This window comes from Pelophylax lessonae (assembly GCF_965119305.1).
Source record: "Pelophylax lessonae genome assembly, chromosome: 12".
NCBI classification, from domain to species: Eukaryota; Metazoa; Chordata; class Amphibia; order Anura; family Ranidae; genus Pelophylax; species Pelophylax lessonae.
In genome coordinates, this window is record NC_138779.1 from 33,683,903 (window position 1) to 33,701,357 (window position 17,455).

The 17,455-nt window shown below is 44.9% G+C and overlaps 1 protein-coding gene across 3 annotated transcripts in view; it reads right to left on the minus strand.

The window, feature by feature from the left end:
* MTOR (mechanistic target of rapamycin kinase) overlaps window positions 1-17,455 on the minus strand; it is a 254,519-nt gene that overhangs the window by 70,104 nt on the left and 166,960 nt on the right. For all 3 annotated transcript variants that reach the window (XM_082274319.1, XM_082274318.1, XM_082274317.1), the window contains exons 33-34: window positions 3,301-3,401; window positions 1,944-2,059 (exon numbers count right to left, since the gene is read on the minus strand). In XM_082274319.1, the coding sequence (XP_082130445.1) occupies window positions 1,944-2,059; window positions 3,301-3,401 (217 nt within the window). The remainder of the gene's footprint in view (window positions 1-1,943; window positions 2,060-3,300; window positions 3,402-17,455) is intronic.

Genomic DNA, 17,455 nt, shown 5'->3' on the forward strand with positions numbered 1-17,455 from the left:
CGTACTCAAGGCCAGTTTCTGCTCAACCCCCCCATTGAAGTAAGGTCAAGATTCGAGCCACGAGAAAGAGCGAGAATGAACCCCAAGAGAGACTCACACCATGCAATGTAAGACTTCCACGTACGATGGTAGATCTTCCTAGAAGATGATTTCCTAGCTTTTAACAGAGTTGGAATCACAGACTCAGACAAACCTCTATCCATCAGCACCTGGCGTTCAACAGCCAAGCCATCAAAGCCAGCGACTGTAAAGCAGGATGGAAGATTGATCCTTGGGGCAACAGATCCTCCCTGAGCAAAAGCTTCCAAGGAACGTCGGAGACCAGCCGCACCAGATTGGCGTACCAAGCCTGGCGAGGCAAATCCGGAGCCACTAGGATGACCAGAATCCCTTCTGACTCGATCCTGCGTAGAAGTCTTGGCAGAAGCTTGAGAGGAGGGAAGGCGTAAATCAGATGATACTAACCCCACGGGACAACCAGCGAGTCTGTGGCCTCTGTTAGAAGGTCCCGTGACTGAGCCACAAACCTTTGCACCTTTCTGTAGAGCCGAGACGCCAACAGATCCACCTCGGGGATACCCCACCAGAGACACAACTTTCGAAACACCTCCGGATGAAGAGACCACTCCCCTTGGTCCAACGCCTGCCGACTGAGGTAATCCGCCTGCCAGTTTTCCACCCTAAAAATGCGTATGGCGGAGAGGGCTGGAACGAACCGTTCTGCCAACTTTAGAACGCCGCCTACCTCCAGAGCCGCCAGGACACTTATTTTGCCCCCCTGGTGAATGACATAAGCCACGGCCATGGCATTGTCCAATTGAATGCGCACTGGACATCCCTGAAGACAATCCGCCCAATGTTCCAAGCACAGTCTGATTGACGCCGCCCCCGAAGGTAGAACACACGTTTTGTTTGCTGTGCATTCTGCACTGGGACCCCTCTGCACTATACCCACAGTGCAAACCGCAGGGCATGCACCTAGGGGGGTCTCCTGCACTGGGACCCCTCTAGACTACAAGGACGGGACACACACTATCCCACAAACCTTACAGAGTGGGGATAGCTGGGGAGACCCCAGGGGTCCCCACCACACTCCAGGTCCAGACAGGGGGAAAGAGGAGTGGTGGAAGCCCAGCTAAGTGAGGGATTTAAGGATGGGAGGAAGGAACCTGCAGGCAGGCTTGACCAGCCCTGGAGGTTCCCGCGTTAACCCCCCAAAGAAAAAGGGGATGAGGGGGCTCTACTTACCCTTCCACGGTGCGGGTAACGCTCCAAACCGAAAACCTTGCACCTGAAGTAGGGGAGCTATCAGCCAAGGGACCGATGCGACTTGGGTGCATGCAACTTTGCGAGACGTTTAACTCGCGGGCCAGCCTCTGTCTATGCGGAAAATGTCGCGGCTGACCTAGCGAGTAGCTGCGGTCTGCACGCGCTCGCTGGGGGGGGGGGGGGGGGACACCACTGGATCTAGATTATCCAGCCTGTCGCCCAGCAGTTGATTGTAGATCTCCCAAGAGAAAAACAAAAAAAAGATTTAGGAGAAAGTTGCTAGGACCAGAGATCCCAGCCTAGGTCTTCTAGGTCTTTACTCCTGACTAGACTGATTAAAAACTGATTACCTAGAGCAGAGAGGGGGGTTATATACCAGCTGAGGACAGCCCACGGGCGTAGCCAGGTGTTTTTTGTTCTACCTAGTCCTACTCCTGGAGTAGGCAATATAACCCACTAGTTACGATTTATGGAGCCCTATGTCCGTCGAACGAAAGAGAAACAATATTTTGGCAATAATAGCGAACACTAAATCCTGTCAGGTTTTTATTTCAGTGGACTCAGATAAGGACTTTTTCCTTACTTCCCTGCATGGTCTCTGTAAGTGAAGTGATAACTCTCCAATGCTAACAAGCACAGCAACAAAAACCTTAAAAGTATATGGGGTCACTTACCTGTTGAGCAAGAGAGAACAGATCTTGGTGTAGAGCCAGCACAGCTCTGTAAAAAGCCCCATCATGGGTATCACGGGGGATTAAGCACGTGTACTCCTCCATACTGTCCCAATTTTCTGAAAGACAAAAAACGCAACCCCAGTCACAACACAAGAGCCAGCTCCTATAGCTCCAAACAAACTTGTTGGCTACACCTGTCACTGTGGCTCACATAGAGGCACATTTACAGCTGAAGCGGGTAGCCACTGTGGATTAAAGTTAAAAAAGAAAATTGTGTAAAATAACCAGAAATACAATTTAAATTTTTTTAGCATTCGCCTTTTTTTTTTTTATAAAGAAAAACAAAAAAAAATCTACAGAATATTTATTAAATGTGTGCCAAATAAAAATGTAATTTAGGTAGGCACATTAGTCAGCATTATGTGAATGGGGCTGCAAGCTGCTTGCTGTGGGGGCACTCGATAGGAGGGAGGGGTCAGGAGCAGGAACGTGGGACCCGAGAAGAGGAGGATCTGGGCTGCTCTGTGCAAAACCAAATGCACAGAGGAGGTAAGTATGACATGTTCGTTATAAAAAAAAAAAAAACCACAAGGCTTTTCAATCACTTTAAATTGTGTTTTTGGTCTTGTGGTGCTCAGATGCAGTGAAAATCCGCTTTAACCAAAGTATACTAATACTGCTGCATTTTTTCCGGGCACAGAGGCTTCAATGACCTCTGAGGGGGGTTAAACACACAATCGGAAAAGTGTTGAGTCCTTTCCACACGTACAGCTCCTTCAGACAAAGCGTGCAGCGCTAAATGCATTCAGGAAGCATTTAGTAATTACTGGCGTAAGGAATGCTGCAGGCCCAAACACACACCAAAAATGAGCAATAGACTCTCTCTTCAAATGGTTTTAATCTGATTTAATTCTACCTCACACTGATAATTTACAAAATAATTACAGCATTGGCGACTTAGCAAACACTTTGGATGACAAATCTGAACGATGGGGCGCTGGCCTGTTTGGAAGCTGCGGATAATGCGGCACCTTTCTCAAAGCGTAAGCAATTTGGAAAATGTGACGGGTGTAATCCATTACTTCCTAATTAGTAATTAGGAAGTCCAAACTTTGCAGAAAAGACGTATGAAAGAAATAACAGCAATCTAGACAAGTACTTAGGAAATTGTTTGTATACTGGCTTGTATGTATACGTTTTACAGATGGGGGTATAGAAGTGCTGGTTATGTAATCCCATTAGGCCTGGAAGTCTATTTGGTTACATGGAATCGCATCAGTCACGCAGCTGTTCTACTATGATGAAAGGGGAGACATGACACACAGCGGCGTAACGTTACATAAGCCAGACGTCTTACCTAATCCCCATGCTGCGGCTGCTGCCATCCTCGCCATCTTGGCACGGGCATCCTCGTTGACGCTGGTCCAGTTGTCGCAGCACTGTTGATGGAGCTGCCCCCTGTGAGAGAGACATAGGGATAGACATGGTGTGACTCATGGTGTGGATATGCATACCTTAAACACAGCCAGAATTGGCAGGCATAGGATACGACCTATAATCCGTGCCTTAAGTGGCCCAAAAGAGGTGCCGGTACTCCATTATAGCCTATAAATTTTGTCGCCCACCCCCCCCACAGGGTCTCCACAGAGCACCCCCCCTGGCCTGGGCTGGGACTCCGGAGCAGGGGGACTCACTGGTGGTGACTGGTCTGGCTCTGGAGTGGGAAATATTCTTGGGGGGGGAAATTGAGGGGGCGCAAATGTCCAAAATGAGCGTACTGGTATGCTAAGGCGCACGGAGAGGTGGCGGTATGCTCAAGAGCCATATTTGGAAGTGGCGGTACTGAGTACCGGTGCATACTGGCCCACTTAAAGCACTGCCTATAATGTCATACAAAAAGTGTTGTGCTGTAACTTCTAGCAACCAATTACAACTGAGACGGAATAGCTTAAAGGGGGAGCGCTAACAAAATATGATTTATGATTGGCTGTCAGAGGGTAGCACACACCTCAATTCCTTGAAAGATGCTTCCGAGTGGCTTTTAAGAGTTACAATAAAACTCTTTGCATGCTTCTAGAGCAGTGATGGCGAACCTCGACACCCCAGATGTTTTGGAACTACATTTCCCATGCTGCTCAACTACACTGCAGAGTGCATGAGCATCATGGGAAATGTAGTTCCAAAACATCTGGGGTGCCAAGGTTCACCATCACTGTTCTAGAGGATACTCTATATCTCTGCTCTTTGCAGTATGCGGTTAAAGGAAAACTCCACTTTCACAGATACCAAAATATAATTGATCAATCATTTTCTAATGATGTCAAATTCTACCTTTTCATTATAGATAGGCAGCCACTGAGGTTTTCTAAAATTGGCTGAAAATTAAAACACTGCATCCTTATAACCATGGTGACATGCCCCTTTGTGCAGCACCCCCAGAATCCCAATTCCAGCTTACATGTACAGAAGTTCCTGGACATCTGTACAGAGTGTAAAGTTATATTACAGTCATCCCCGGGGGGTCAAATATTTTTCAAGGAACCCTTCCATGCTAAAGGAATTTTATGACTGCAGGTTGTTTTTTTATTATGATCCAGAAACCGCTCAGGTGGTGTTAAAGGCAGACTGCCTCACTCAGCCTTTGTCTCCTTACAATCACCACAGCTCACGTTGAGTTTTTTTTTTTATACTTTTCCTCCCCCCCAAAAAAAATGGGATTTTCGACATTTCTCTGATGATGTTTATTGACAGACACAGCTCCTGATCTTCTTAAACATTGGGTTATACTGCCCCCTACAGGAGTAGGACACTAGGTGGAATATAAGTCTGGCTAGACCTATGGGCAGTCCCAGGGGGTATACTCCCTCTCTCTGCTATAGCCACTCAGTTTTGTTACAAGCAGTATCAACAACTCCAAAGAGGGGTGGGTGCTGTGTCCGTTAACGAACATCAGAGAAATGGATTTTTACAGCAAGTCAAAAATACAAATTTTCTCTTCCGTTGATTGTCAGACACAGCTCCTGATCTTCTTAACCATTGGGACGTCCCAAAGCAGTGTTAAACATAAGGGGGGGGGGGGGGGGGGGACAGCGAAAATCCCAAGGCTAACTATAGCCAACCAGGTAAACAGGAGCTCAACCAAAACTGGAGCCAACCAGGTAAACAGGAGCTCAACCAAAACAGGAGCTCACCTGAAAAAAAATATTAGACCCTCAAAGAGGATCAGGTCCTCTTAAACAGCAGCCTGCAAAACCTTGCGGCCAAAAGGAACCATCCACAGATGCCAACACATCCACTTTGTGTAATCATGCACCGATGACCAGGTGGACGCCTTGCAAACCTGCGTCACTGACCCCTGATGACAGAAGGCCCAGGAGGCACTGAGCGCCCAAGTAGAGTGCGCCTTGACAGGGAAAGGAGGAACCTGACCCTTGATGGAAAGGCCTGAACCCCCATCTGTCTGACCCATCTGGAAATGGTCACAGAGGAAGCAGACAACCCTTTCCGAGGCCCACCCGTGAGCACAAATAGGGAGTCTGTATTCCTAAAAGACCCCGTAGCTGCGAGGTACACCCTAATAGCCCCGGACCACATCCAAGGCGATCATCAGTGCCCAGATTACAGTAAAGCAGTGTACATCAGTGACACCAATCAGTGACCATTAGTGATGCCAGTCAGTGCCCATTAGTGATGCCAGTCAGTGCCTGCTCATCTGTGCTGCCCATCAGTGCCACCCATCAGTGCTCATATCAGTGCCTCCTCAGCACACATCAGTGAAGGAGAAAAATTACTTATTTACAAAATTTACTGACAGAAACTAAGAAAACTTTTTTTTTTAAGTAAAAATTAAAAACCCACTAATAATTAAATTACACCAAAGAAAAGCTATCTGTGTGAAAAAAAATTATAAAAATTTAATTTGGGTACAGCTTTGCATGACCACACAATTGTCATTCAGTGTGACAGCGCTGAAAATTGACCTGGGCAGGAAAGGGGTGAAAGTGGCTTGTATTGAAGTGGTTAAACAAGTAGTATAAAAAGATATATTGTTTACATGTTAAAAGCAAGAATGCTCTATACTAGTTTAATACAATTCATTTTTCATTCAAAATTGCATATCCGTGTGTCATGTTGTGTTTTTTTTTTTCTTTCTTTCTTTTACACAGGAGCTCCCTTTAGGAGAGCCTGCGTTTTTTTGCTGACCTGCAGGGTGGTTCTCCCTGAAGTATCTTGTTGATTTTTTATTTTTATTTTTTTTTTACATTTAGCACAGCTGCGTCATCCTTTCACAGATCCATTCACAGGATCTATGAATGGCAGACAAGGCCCATCTGCAACAACAGCAAAAAAGACTCACAGATAGCAATGGAGCGCAACTGTGGTGAGGTCACCTCACTTGTAGCCCATTGTTTACTTCCTGCAGCCCCAAACAGAACACCCGTGCATTCATACGAACCCGGAGCTGGGCTGCCAACAATGCAGGAGGCCTGTGCATTGCACCAGCGATTTACTTATCATGATTGCAATGCTCTGCCGGCTTCAATGCAAAAAGTAACAAATGCACATTTTATTAATAAAGGTGCAATTACATTTTTTGCAAAAGGTGGACTATGCCTTTAAAACCATTTATTAATAAACAGGCTGATTTTTAAAACAAATTCCCCTAAAAGAATGAAAAGGACCGCAGTCAGATGATGCTCATCCCCCATCAAATCAGCAGACAGGAAACTGCAATAGGGAAATAGAGTCTTTCTGCTGGCTATACCATGTCAAGCTGGCTACAGGATTGAAACTTGGCCAGTTCAGCAAAGTCTGGCCAAATTTTGATCAGTGTGTGGCGGTCCCTGCTAGGGATGCACCGATCCGATATTAGGATCGGATATCGGCGCCGATACTGCCAAAATAGCTCGATCGGGGGATCGGTAAAATTAACCGATCCACAGGCCGATCCGGTTTTGCTGAGTAACGGCTCAGCCGTCCCTTACTTGCACGGAGCCGCTACTTCCTGTATAGGTCCGGCTCACAGGCGGAGGGATATCAGATGCACTCCGCCTGTGAATGGAGGAGCCATACACATGAAGCAGTGGCTTTGCTCTGTACTGCAGCCGCATGCATATTGTGTATGTGTGTAGTTCCTGATCGGTTTCGGTATCGGTAGATACACAATGCCAGGTATCTGTATCGGGACCCTAGTCCCTGCTCAACCAGAATCAGAGTAGTAAAACAAAATCTCCTGCGCTCAAGTGCTGTCTGGGAGTAAAAAAAAAGAAAAAGAGGGGCGCACCGACCTAGTACTGCAGCACTCTTTCTGGCTCTGAGGAAGGGGGTTCGCCCCTGAAACGCGTTAGCCTAGCCACAGCAGCACCATGCGACCATCTGCATGTCCATTCGCTACATTCAAGACCTGGCTACCTTGGAGATTGCATATGCTATGTTGATGTGTGTTGTATCACACCAGTCTTGTGAGTACTTTGTACACTTTTTAATATTTTAAATAAATGGTTTTATGGTAATGCACTAGGTCGGTACGCCCCTCTTTTTCTTTTTTGTCTTTTCTACCAACCAGAATCATATGTGTGATAACTTCTGAAGAAGGGACATGCTGGGAAACTTCCATCGATCAGCAGCTGTAGCCGCTTACCAATGTGTTCTGACAGTGGCAAATACCGCTGCCAAGACGCAATGTCCTGGTGGGGTAGGGTTTCCTCCATTCACCTTATTTGTGTGGGTGGAGGAATCTCCCCCCTCCCCTAAGTTAGCCTCCAGGCTGAAGGAGAAAAAAATGCCTATCTATGGGCAGCTTAAGGGTACCTATTGAACATGAGATCTTCCTGGCAGAAAAAAAAAAAAATGCAAGGATGAGCTGTAGAGCACACGTATTTGCGCATGCGCATGAGAAACTTTTAGCTTTTTTTTTTTTAATCAAAAGGATGCATACATGCATACAAATACTGACGAAACACAGATTTTTTTTTTTTTTAACATCTATACACAGCCCAAGTTTCTGTGCCTGTGTATACAGGCCCATTAAAAACAATGGACTGCATTTAGAACAGTAAAATCCTGACTGCCTAGAAAATGTAGCATTTTTAAGTGCCTTGGGTACAAGAGACCTAACAGTAGTGTGTAAATCAAAACTTGCTGAACAGAATTACACATCTTACCATGACAAAAACAGTTCACAAAGACATACATTAAAGTGTTAGTAAACCCACCCACAACCGTAAAATCAGTCTGTGTATGCAGTAAAGGATGCTTGTTATACTCACTGTGGAACTTAAGGGGTTTTTCTGCTGCGTTTTGTAAAAAGGATGTTTGATCCTGTCTACTCTGATCCTCCCCTTTTGGTGTCCCCAATCCACCTACTGATAGTATAGAACAGGGGTCTTCAAACTATGGCCCTCCAGTTGTTCAGGAACTACAATTCCCATCATGCCTAGTCATGTCTGTGAATCTCATAGATTTACAATGCCTCATTGGATGTGTAGTTCCGTAACAGCTGGAGGGCCGTAGTCTGAGGAACCCTGTTATAGAGCCTTTGGGGCACTCTGCACATGCTCAGTTTGGTGTGCATTGTGAGGGAGTTTTTTTTTTTTTTTTTATTCTTGGGAGAGTGCATGTAATCAGCACAGGGCCAATCAGCAGTATCCATACAGAGGGTCAGAGGTCCTGCAGCTTCATAGAACAGTCAGAGGAGAATGAAAACTCCTCCTACAAGCTTTAACCAGACACTGATAGAAGTCACAAGACTGCTATATACTGCTGATGAGAAAAAGGTATTTAGCAGTTTATATTTACCAAAATAATTGCATTTCCATGTTCTGTGTACTGTGGAAGACCAGATATAGTGACTGCAGGCTCCTGGGTTAGTAACATTAAGCAGTTTGCCTGGAGTTTCGCTTTAAGAACTTGTACGGGCATAAAGAAACAAGATTGGTAATAAATCCTTTGCACAAGTGTCTGATTTACTGCCTCGCCTTACAAATACCAATTTGTCAGAAAGACAGATTTAACTTTAATACGACTGAAAATACAAAAAGTCCTGTCTGTCCTAGAAAGAGACCGGCTTTATTAAGCACAGAAGCGGCTCTTTACTATGTGACGTGGATCCCAAACATTGACACCTGCTTCGGATTTACAGCATGAACAATATTGCAGCCATTCCTAAAATGTTATTATAGCAATTTTCCCGTCATAACATGGAAAACAAAATAATCACTGACTAATCGCCGAAATCTGCCACGATAATCTGACAGGTTCTGCTCCTACTGGAAAGGGGGACAAATAAAAGAGGGAAAAAAAAAGAAAAGAAATTCCATAACATTCTTTATTTTGAGTCAATATATTTTTCTTGGCTGCTCCTACGAATGTACTCTCCAGTTTAATGGACTGGGCTGCGAGTTAGCCGCTGGACGTTGCCATGGCAGTTCCATTAACAATGAGTTTGCGTTAGATCCTATGTCAACATTCCGGCTGACTCCATCGAGCAAGTATGCGCCTATACGCCATCGCACTTACATTTCCCCCTCTTGCGTCTTAATTGCCGAATCCATGGTGAAAATGTGCTAAACTTGTTTAGGCTGGAGGGAATCTGATGGTAAATGTCATTCTCACAGACTTTTGCGAAGGCAGGCTACGTCCTGCTCAAAATATGTACATTTTCCTTCTTATGTAAGGATTGTGCCAAATGTTAAATCCAGGCGGAACAAACAGCTCCGGTAAACTTATATAACATTAGGTTATACAGGGCTGGTCCTTACCCTAAGAGGCGGTCTATCCAAATACATTTTAACCAGTTTATGACCAAACTGGTCAGAATTTCTACATCACCTATCGCAGGAGGCAACCAATGGGATCTTCTGCATGCGGGGTCTCTGTCAGTTTACTGGCAGGACCCCCAGAGTGTCTGCGCATGCGCAGGGGGTGTGGTGCATATACATACATGCCAGCAGGGCATGTCAGGTTCCGTAGACTGGATAAAGAGCCCTCATGTCTGACTACACGTCAGATATGATTTTAAGATGAATAGTATATCATGGCGCTCTGCTAGTATAGGTAGGTGGTAAGAGGATGGTAAGGGAAGGAGGGGTATTGTAGGTTCAAATCTGTAATGAAGAGTAGAGGTGGCAACGTTCAGCGGCTGCCAGCTGGAGCATGGAGGGGCTCTGGAGAACAAGAAGCAGGAGAGAGCGGCGCCAGCTTAGTGTAGCAATAGATTTAATAGATTGACAAATAACATAGTAACTCACTTCAAAGTAAGGGTAAAACGGTGTGGTACAAGTGGTGGTTCATCTGTTTCTTTCCTGGTCGGTGCAGCGCGGGGTGGGAGCAGAGTATGAGCGTTCCTGTGGGGAGGCTGTCTGTGGGCAGCTGTAGCCCGCTGGTCGACTCGGGGCTGTTTTCCGACTTCCGGCCCGATATCGGCACATCCAGTTAGAAGAGAGGACAGGAGGTGCGTGCATTTGGAGCCTGACGAAGGAGCACGGATGCTCTGAACGCGCACGCACCTCCTGTCCTCTCTTCTAACCCGATGTGATGTCATCGGGCCGGAAGTTGGAACACGGCCCTGAGTCCTCCATCGCCGCCGACCTGTGGTCTACAGCTGCCCACAACCAGCCTCCCCAGAGGAACGCTCATACTCCGCTCCCACCCCGCGCTGCACCGACCATGAAAGAAACAGATGAACCACCACTTGTACCACACCGTTTTACCCTTACTTTGAAGTGAGTTACTGTGTTTGTCAATCTATTAAACCTATTGCTACACTAAGCTTGCGCCGCTCTCTACTGCTCCTGATTTTAAGATGGCAGCTCCAGAGAGAAGCAACGCAGGGAGCACTTTTTCTACAACCAAGACAATACTGAACTCCATGGACTCCTATGTTTTTTCTTCATTTTCTACAGGAATAAGTTTTAGGATTAAACATTTTATTTTGGTAGTAAGGGCGGAATACTTTAATACATTAAGGTCATTTTCAAGCCCTGGTTCTCACCAGCATGGCTTTGAAATCACACTACTTCAGAGAGATTTCAAAGCCGCAAATCAGTGTGGTTTTCGATCAGTGTGGTTTCATTGTGGCCTTAACAGACAGAAGTCAATGCAAGTCGCAATAAAATTGTAGAAAAATAATGCAGGAGTCTTTTTCAAAGTTGCTGCAACTTGAGTTACAACTATTTGAATGGTTCCATTACTGAAAATAGGATATGGCTTTTGAACTGTCAAATTGATTGACAAATCGCATTGGTGTGAACGAGGGCTAAATAAAAATTCTATTTTTGTTTACATACCTTATCTGAGACCCAGTGACATCATCACAATGTCTTTGTGCTTCTCTATACAATGCAGGCACATCATGGCTGGTGGAAGGAGCCAGCAAAGTTGTGTACATAGCTTCCTGAAAACATGACAACACCCTGCCCCAGCACTCCTCTCAAGAGTCCTCAGCCCTGATGCAAGCAGTGGGCTGGCTCTTAGGAAAGGTAGTTCAAACACCAAAATGCCTTGATGGGTAGCTGTAGGTGTGGTCTGGAGGAGTGGTAGTTTTTAGGCAGACTGTATTGGCATGCAGACCGCTCTAGGCAACTCCCACATTTGATATGAGTTTCCATGATTGAAAGTACGGAAAACCAATAAATGAAAGATAAGCCAGGGAGAGTCAAGGCTTGGGAGGAAAGGGCTAGGTGCTGCTGGATACCCACCAGCCAGGAATTGAGTCAGGTTCTGACTTGCTGCAGCTTCCAATGCACATTGTGAAAAGACCACAGTGTGAAAAGACCACAGTGTGCAGTGAAATCAGAGAAAGAAATTTCAGTGCAGGAGAGGAGCCAGTACAACTGTGCAAGACTGAAAGGAAGGCTGGAGGTCAGATTCAAAGACCTTAACCACTTCTCGCCCGCCATATAGCAGAATGACGGCCGCAAAGCGGTTAAGTTATCCTGACCGGTCGTCATCTAGAGCCCAGCAGGATAAGCCGGTCGTAAGCGCCCGCGAGGGTGGGCAGAGCAGTGATCGGTGGTGTGATGTGTCACTGGCACACCACATCTCCAATCCTGGTAAAGAGCCTATGACATAGGCTCTTTACCATGTGATCAGCTGTGACCAATCACAACTGGTCACATCGTAACCAGGAAGTGCCATTTATTGGCTTTCCTCAGTTTGTGCTGACAAGGTGCGAGTAAAGGATAGCTGATCTGCGGCTCTCCTAACAGGGGGGGGGGGGGGGGGGGGGGGGGTTTGTTCTGAAGAAATACAATAGTGGCCTTAGATATGTGTTTTGGATCATTGTCCTATCGGAAAAGTGCACGATGACCAAGGGCACGGAGTGATGGTAGCATATACTCTTTCAATATAGAATTCATGATACCATCAATAAAGTCCCACAGAAGGACACTGCCACCACCATGTTTCTCTGTAGGCACCATGACCTTTTCTTTGTATCCCTCACCTTTGCGATACCATACAGTTTAGAAGCAACCAGTTCCAAAAACATTTATCTTGGTCTCATTACTCCAGACTACAGAGTCCCAGAAGTCTTCTTTTACAGCATGGGCCCTAGCAAATTCTAGGCAGGCTCATTTGTGCACGGGCTTTAGGAGAGGCTTCCTTTGTGGAGGACACCCATGCATGCCATTCCTCAGCATTGTACGCCGTATTGTGTGTGGGAAACAATTACCCCAGTTTGGTCTTTCTACTTCTTTATCTAACTGCAGTGAACTTGCATTCTTTCTTCAACTCTTCTTATCAGAAGACGCTCCTGTCAAGGTGTTAACTCCCTTGGATAGCCTGTACATCTCTAAGATGGCTGCAGTGCCATATTTTTTACATTTTTGTATCACTTTTGCTACAGCATTCTGATTGATAACTAAAGCTTTACTGATCTTCTTGTAGCCTTCACCTTTCTTGTGTAAATAAATTATTTTCTTTTTTCAGTCCTTGTGACGTTTCTCTTCCATGTGGTGCCATTGCTGACAGCATGAAATGGGACGGGTTCTCTTTGTTAAGCAATAACTTTTTATAATCAACTCTCTGCTGGACACCTGTTTAATGAATAATTACACTCACCTGTAGTTGAATTCATGTTAATTAGGAGTTTGTTGTCTAAAATTTACCTTTGCTCCTAAGACTTTCATTGGGGTGTATTCATTTTTGCAACATGGTCTTTAATTAATTTGTTAGTAAAAATACTTGTATGTGCAACTTACCAAAATGTTTTAAAAATCTGCTAGGTTACAGATCTCCAGCCCTTGCTGGTATAAGACAAATCTGACTGCACTGGATACCTGTTCCCCCTGCTGAGTGATGTGGCTTTCCCTGCCTCTCCCTACATCCTGTGGTGACGAAGGAGCCGGTCGAAAGAACTACATCATGCAGCAGGGGAGCATGTATACACCTGGGCCACTGACTTCAGAAAAGACTTAGGAAAAATTGATGACAAGTACCCCCAAAACGCTGAGCACTATGTAGGTCATGTGATCCTGTATGCTGTGGGATTTTTTATGCCAATAGGTAAGTTGTTTTGACTCGAATACCCCTGTAGGCACATCTTACCCCATAGGCCCCCATAGAGGCTAGTGAAGTGCCCATCATATTAACGGTCCAATAGCAATATGCAGGGCCACACTCAAATTGTAGACTTCTATTAACCACTTGCCGTCTGCCCCACGTAGATTTTATTCCCCTTCCCTGCCAGTGTCATTTATACAGTAACAGTGCATATTATTTAGCACTGATTACTGTATTAATGTCACTGGTCCCCAAAAAAAATGTCAAAATTGTCAGTTAGGGGTCCGATCTGTCTGCAACAATGACGCAGTCCCGATAAAAATTGCTAATTGCCGCCATTACTAATAAAAAAAAAAAAAAAAAAAAAATGTCCATAAATCTATCCCGTAGTTTGTAAACACAATAAGTTTTGGGATTTTTTTTTACCAACATGTAGCAGAATACAAATTGGCCTAAACTGATAAAAAAAATGTGATTTTTTTAATTTTTTTATTGGGAATGTTTTATAGCAGAAAGTAAAAAATATTTTTTTCAAAATTGTCGCTATTTTTTGTTAATAGCGCAAAATCTAAAAACCGCAGAGGTGATCAAAATACCACCAAAACAAAGCTCTATTTGTGGGGGGCAAAAAAAAGGACATTAATTTTATTTTGGTACGGTGTCGCACGACCGCGCAATTGTCAGTTAAAGCAATGCAGTACCGAATCGCAAAAAAATGGCCTGGTCATTTAAGGGGGTAAATCCATCTGGAGCTGAAGTGGTTAAAGTTTCAGTACTACTTACCTCCTGAAAAGCACCTGCTTTTCAGAGGACAGTATTGGCAACACCTGGCAAGTGTTTAAGAGGTGCTACTGCTGCCTCTTGAATGGCTGTTTTTTTTTTTATTGCTCAACAGGATTTGGTTTGCTGGTTGCGGTGCAAGTTTGACAGGCAGTGACGTCAGTTAAACTCTGCACCAAGAATGAAAAATGGTGCAGCCACGCAGCAAGGAATCAAAGCCCTGCCACGAGTACAGCCCTGTCCGGCTGTATTATTGCAATTCAGGTGGGCGGCTCAGTTGTCGTTTTTACCGCCTTACCATGTGAAAGGGCCCTTACAGGCAAAGATGAGAATTGCACACAACTTCAGATGCTTGTTTCTCTTCACCTACTGACTGTGTCCTACCATACTCTGAGGGTGACTTCTCTTTATGTTAAGATTCCTTAAGCCTCCTTCACACAACGAGAATATTGGATGAATGATCGTCTTTTTTTTTTTGCATGCTAAACTAATTTCGAAAACCAATAGGCTACTAAAGTTACAAACATTCTGGTAAAAGACAGAATACAAATTCGGAAGTGATGGAATATTTTTTTCGTACAAATACTATACTAATTAAATGAAAATCGTCCGTTCTGTTTTCGTATGAGAAAAATTGTTGGGCTTGTCCCTTCGAATATTTTCTCATGAACTATTATCGGCTCTCGTAAACTGTGTACTAATGAACAGATTATCAGACGATTGCTCAGAGTGTATTTTTTCTTTATCTGATATTCTCATCGTGTTTGATTCGCACAGGTTTGTAACACGTTCACTTTAAAGTGGTTGTAATGCATTCTATGCATTAAGATAAAAAGCCTTCAGTATGCAGCAGCCCCCCTAATACTTACCTGAGCCTCTTCTTGCTCCAGCGAGTTGCAGGAATGTCTCGGCTGCACAAGACTCTCCCCTCATTGGCTTAGACCGCAGCGTGGCGCCATTGGCTCTCCCTGCTGTCACATTCAGAGAGCCAATGAGGAGAGAGGGGACGGGGCAGGGTCACGGCTAAGCATCTGAATGGACACAGGGAGCTGTGGCTCAGCTTGGGTGCTGCCATAGCAAGGTACAGGAGAGAGGGACCCCGAACGCTGAAGAGGGACCCGAGAAGAGAAGGATTGGGCTGCTCTGTGCAAAACCAACTGCACAGAGTAGCAAGTATAACATTTATTTTTAACAAAAAAAAAAAAACTTTACAATCACAAAGTCTCCATAAACCTCCCCCTAAGGGGTTCTCTGCTGATGCTGCGGATCTGCAATGGAGAATCATGCCATTTTCTATCTGCATTCCTAGGAGATCTTATAGATGGAGACTTTCAGTAATAGGGCTTTATGCATACCAGACAATACAGAATGACAGCAATTGAAAGTACAGGAGGAAACTGTCAGCCTCGTTCGTGCTTATGCGAGAGATTTTCCATTGGAGGAGGAAAAGGGTATGGAGAGTTTGTGATTTTAGCAAGATATTTAAGAATGTATGGAGTGAAGGCAATTCCAAAGTTCAGCTTCTATATTCCTCAGAATGACGTCCTGATATAGGAGACCTCAAGTGACTCGTATACCTCTAAATTACTGACCATATGGCTTATAGTTAGTAATGCAATCAGACTTGGAGGAGGAAACCATATCTGATGGGTTACAAGATGACAATAAGGCATCAGTAAAACAGGGAGAAAGCACACTCCTTTCCAGGAATGCATGGGCTGATGTAATACTCAAGAGAACCAGGCTTATTTCTATAACAGAAACAAGCGATATGATGGATTAAGAATACAAAAATGGCTGATTGAACCCAGTTACACCACAAGTCGGTCCCCAATCAGCAGCTCGGGAGCCACATACCCCTCACATTTTTGTAAATATTTTAGTAAATTTTTTTCATGTGACAACACTGAAGAAATTACACTTTGCTACAATGTAAAGTCGTGAGTGTACAGCTTGTATTAACAGTGGAAATTTGCTGGCCCCTCAAAATAACTCAACACACAGCCATTAATGTCTAAACCGCTGGCAACAAAAGTGAGTACTCCCCTAAGTGAAAATGTCCAAATTGTGCCCAATTAGCCCTTTTCCCTCCCCGGTGTTATGTGACTTGTTAGTACTGAAACTGAGCTGCAGCACAGTGGTTAAGATCATACAACAGTTTAACAGGACAGGTTCCACTCAGAACAGGCCTTGCCATGGTCGACCAAAGACATTGAGTGCATGTGCTCAGCGTCATATCCAGAGGTTGTCTTTGGGAAATAGATGTATGAATGCTGCCAGCATTACTGCAGAGGTTGAAGGGGTGGGGGGGTCAGCCTGTCAGTGCTCAGACCATACACCGCACACTGCATCAAATTGGTCTGCATGGCTGTCATCCCAGAAGGAAGCCTCTTCTAAAAATGATGCACAAGAAAGCCCGCAAACAGTTTGCTGAATCAAGCAGAGTAAGGACATGGATTACTGGAACCATGTCCTGTGGTCTGATGAGACCAAGAGAAATGTATTTGGTTTAGATCGTGTCAAGAGTGTGTGGTGCCAACCAGGTGAGGAGTACAAAGACAAGTGTATCTTGCCTACAGTCAAGTATGGTGGTGGGAATGTCATGGTCTGGGGCTGCATGAGTGCTGCCGACACTGGGGAGCTACAGTTCATTGAGGGAACCATGAATGCCAACATGTACTGCGACATACTTTAGCAGAGCATGATCCCCACCCTTCTGAGACTGGGCCGCAGGGCAATATTCCATCATGATAATGACCCCAAACACACCTTCAAGAAGACCACTGCCTTGCTAAAGAAGCTGAGGGTAAAGGTGATGGACTGGCCAAGAATGTCTCCAGACCTAAACCCTATTGGGCATCTGTGGGGCACCATCAAACGGAAGTTGGAGGAGCGCAAGGTCTCTAACATCAACCAGCTCCGTGATGTCATCATGGAGGAGTGGAAGAGGACTCCAGTGGCAACCTGTGAAGCTTTGGTGAACTCCATGCCCAAGAGGGGTAAGGCAGCGCTGGAAAAAATGGTGGCCACACAAAATATTGACACTTTGGGCCCAATTTGGACATTTTCACTTAGGGATGTATTCGCTTTTGATGGCAGCGGTTTAGACATTAATGGCTGTGTGTTGAATTATTTTGAAGGGACAGAAAATTTCCAGTTATACAAGCTGTACACTCACTACTTTACATTGTAGCAAAGTGTCATTTCTTCAGTGTCATGAAAAGAGAATA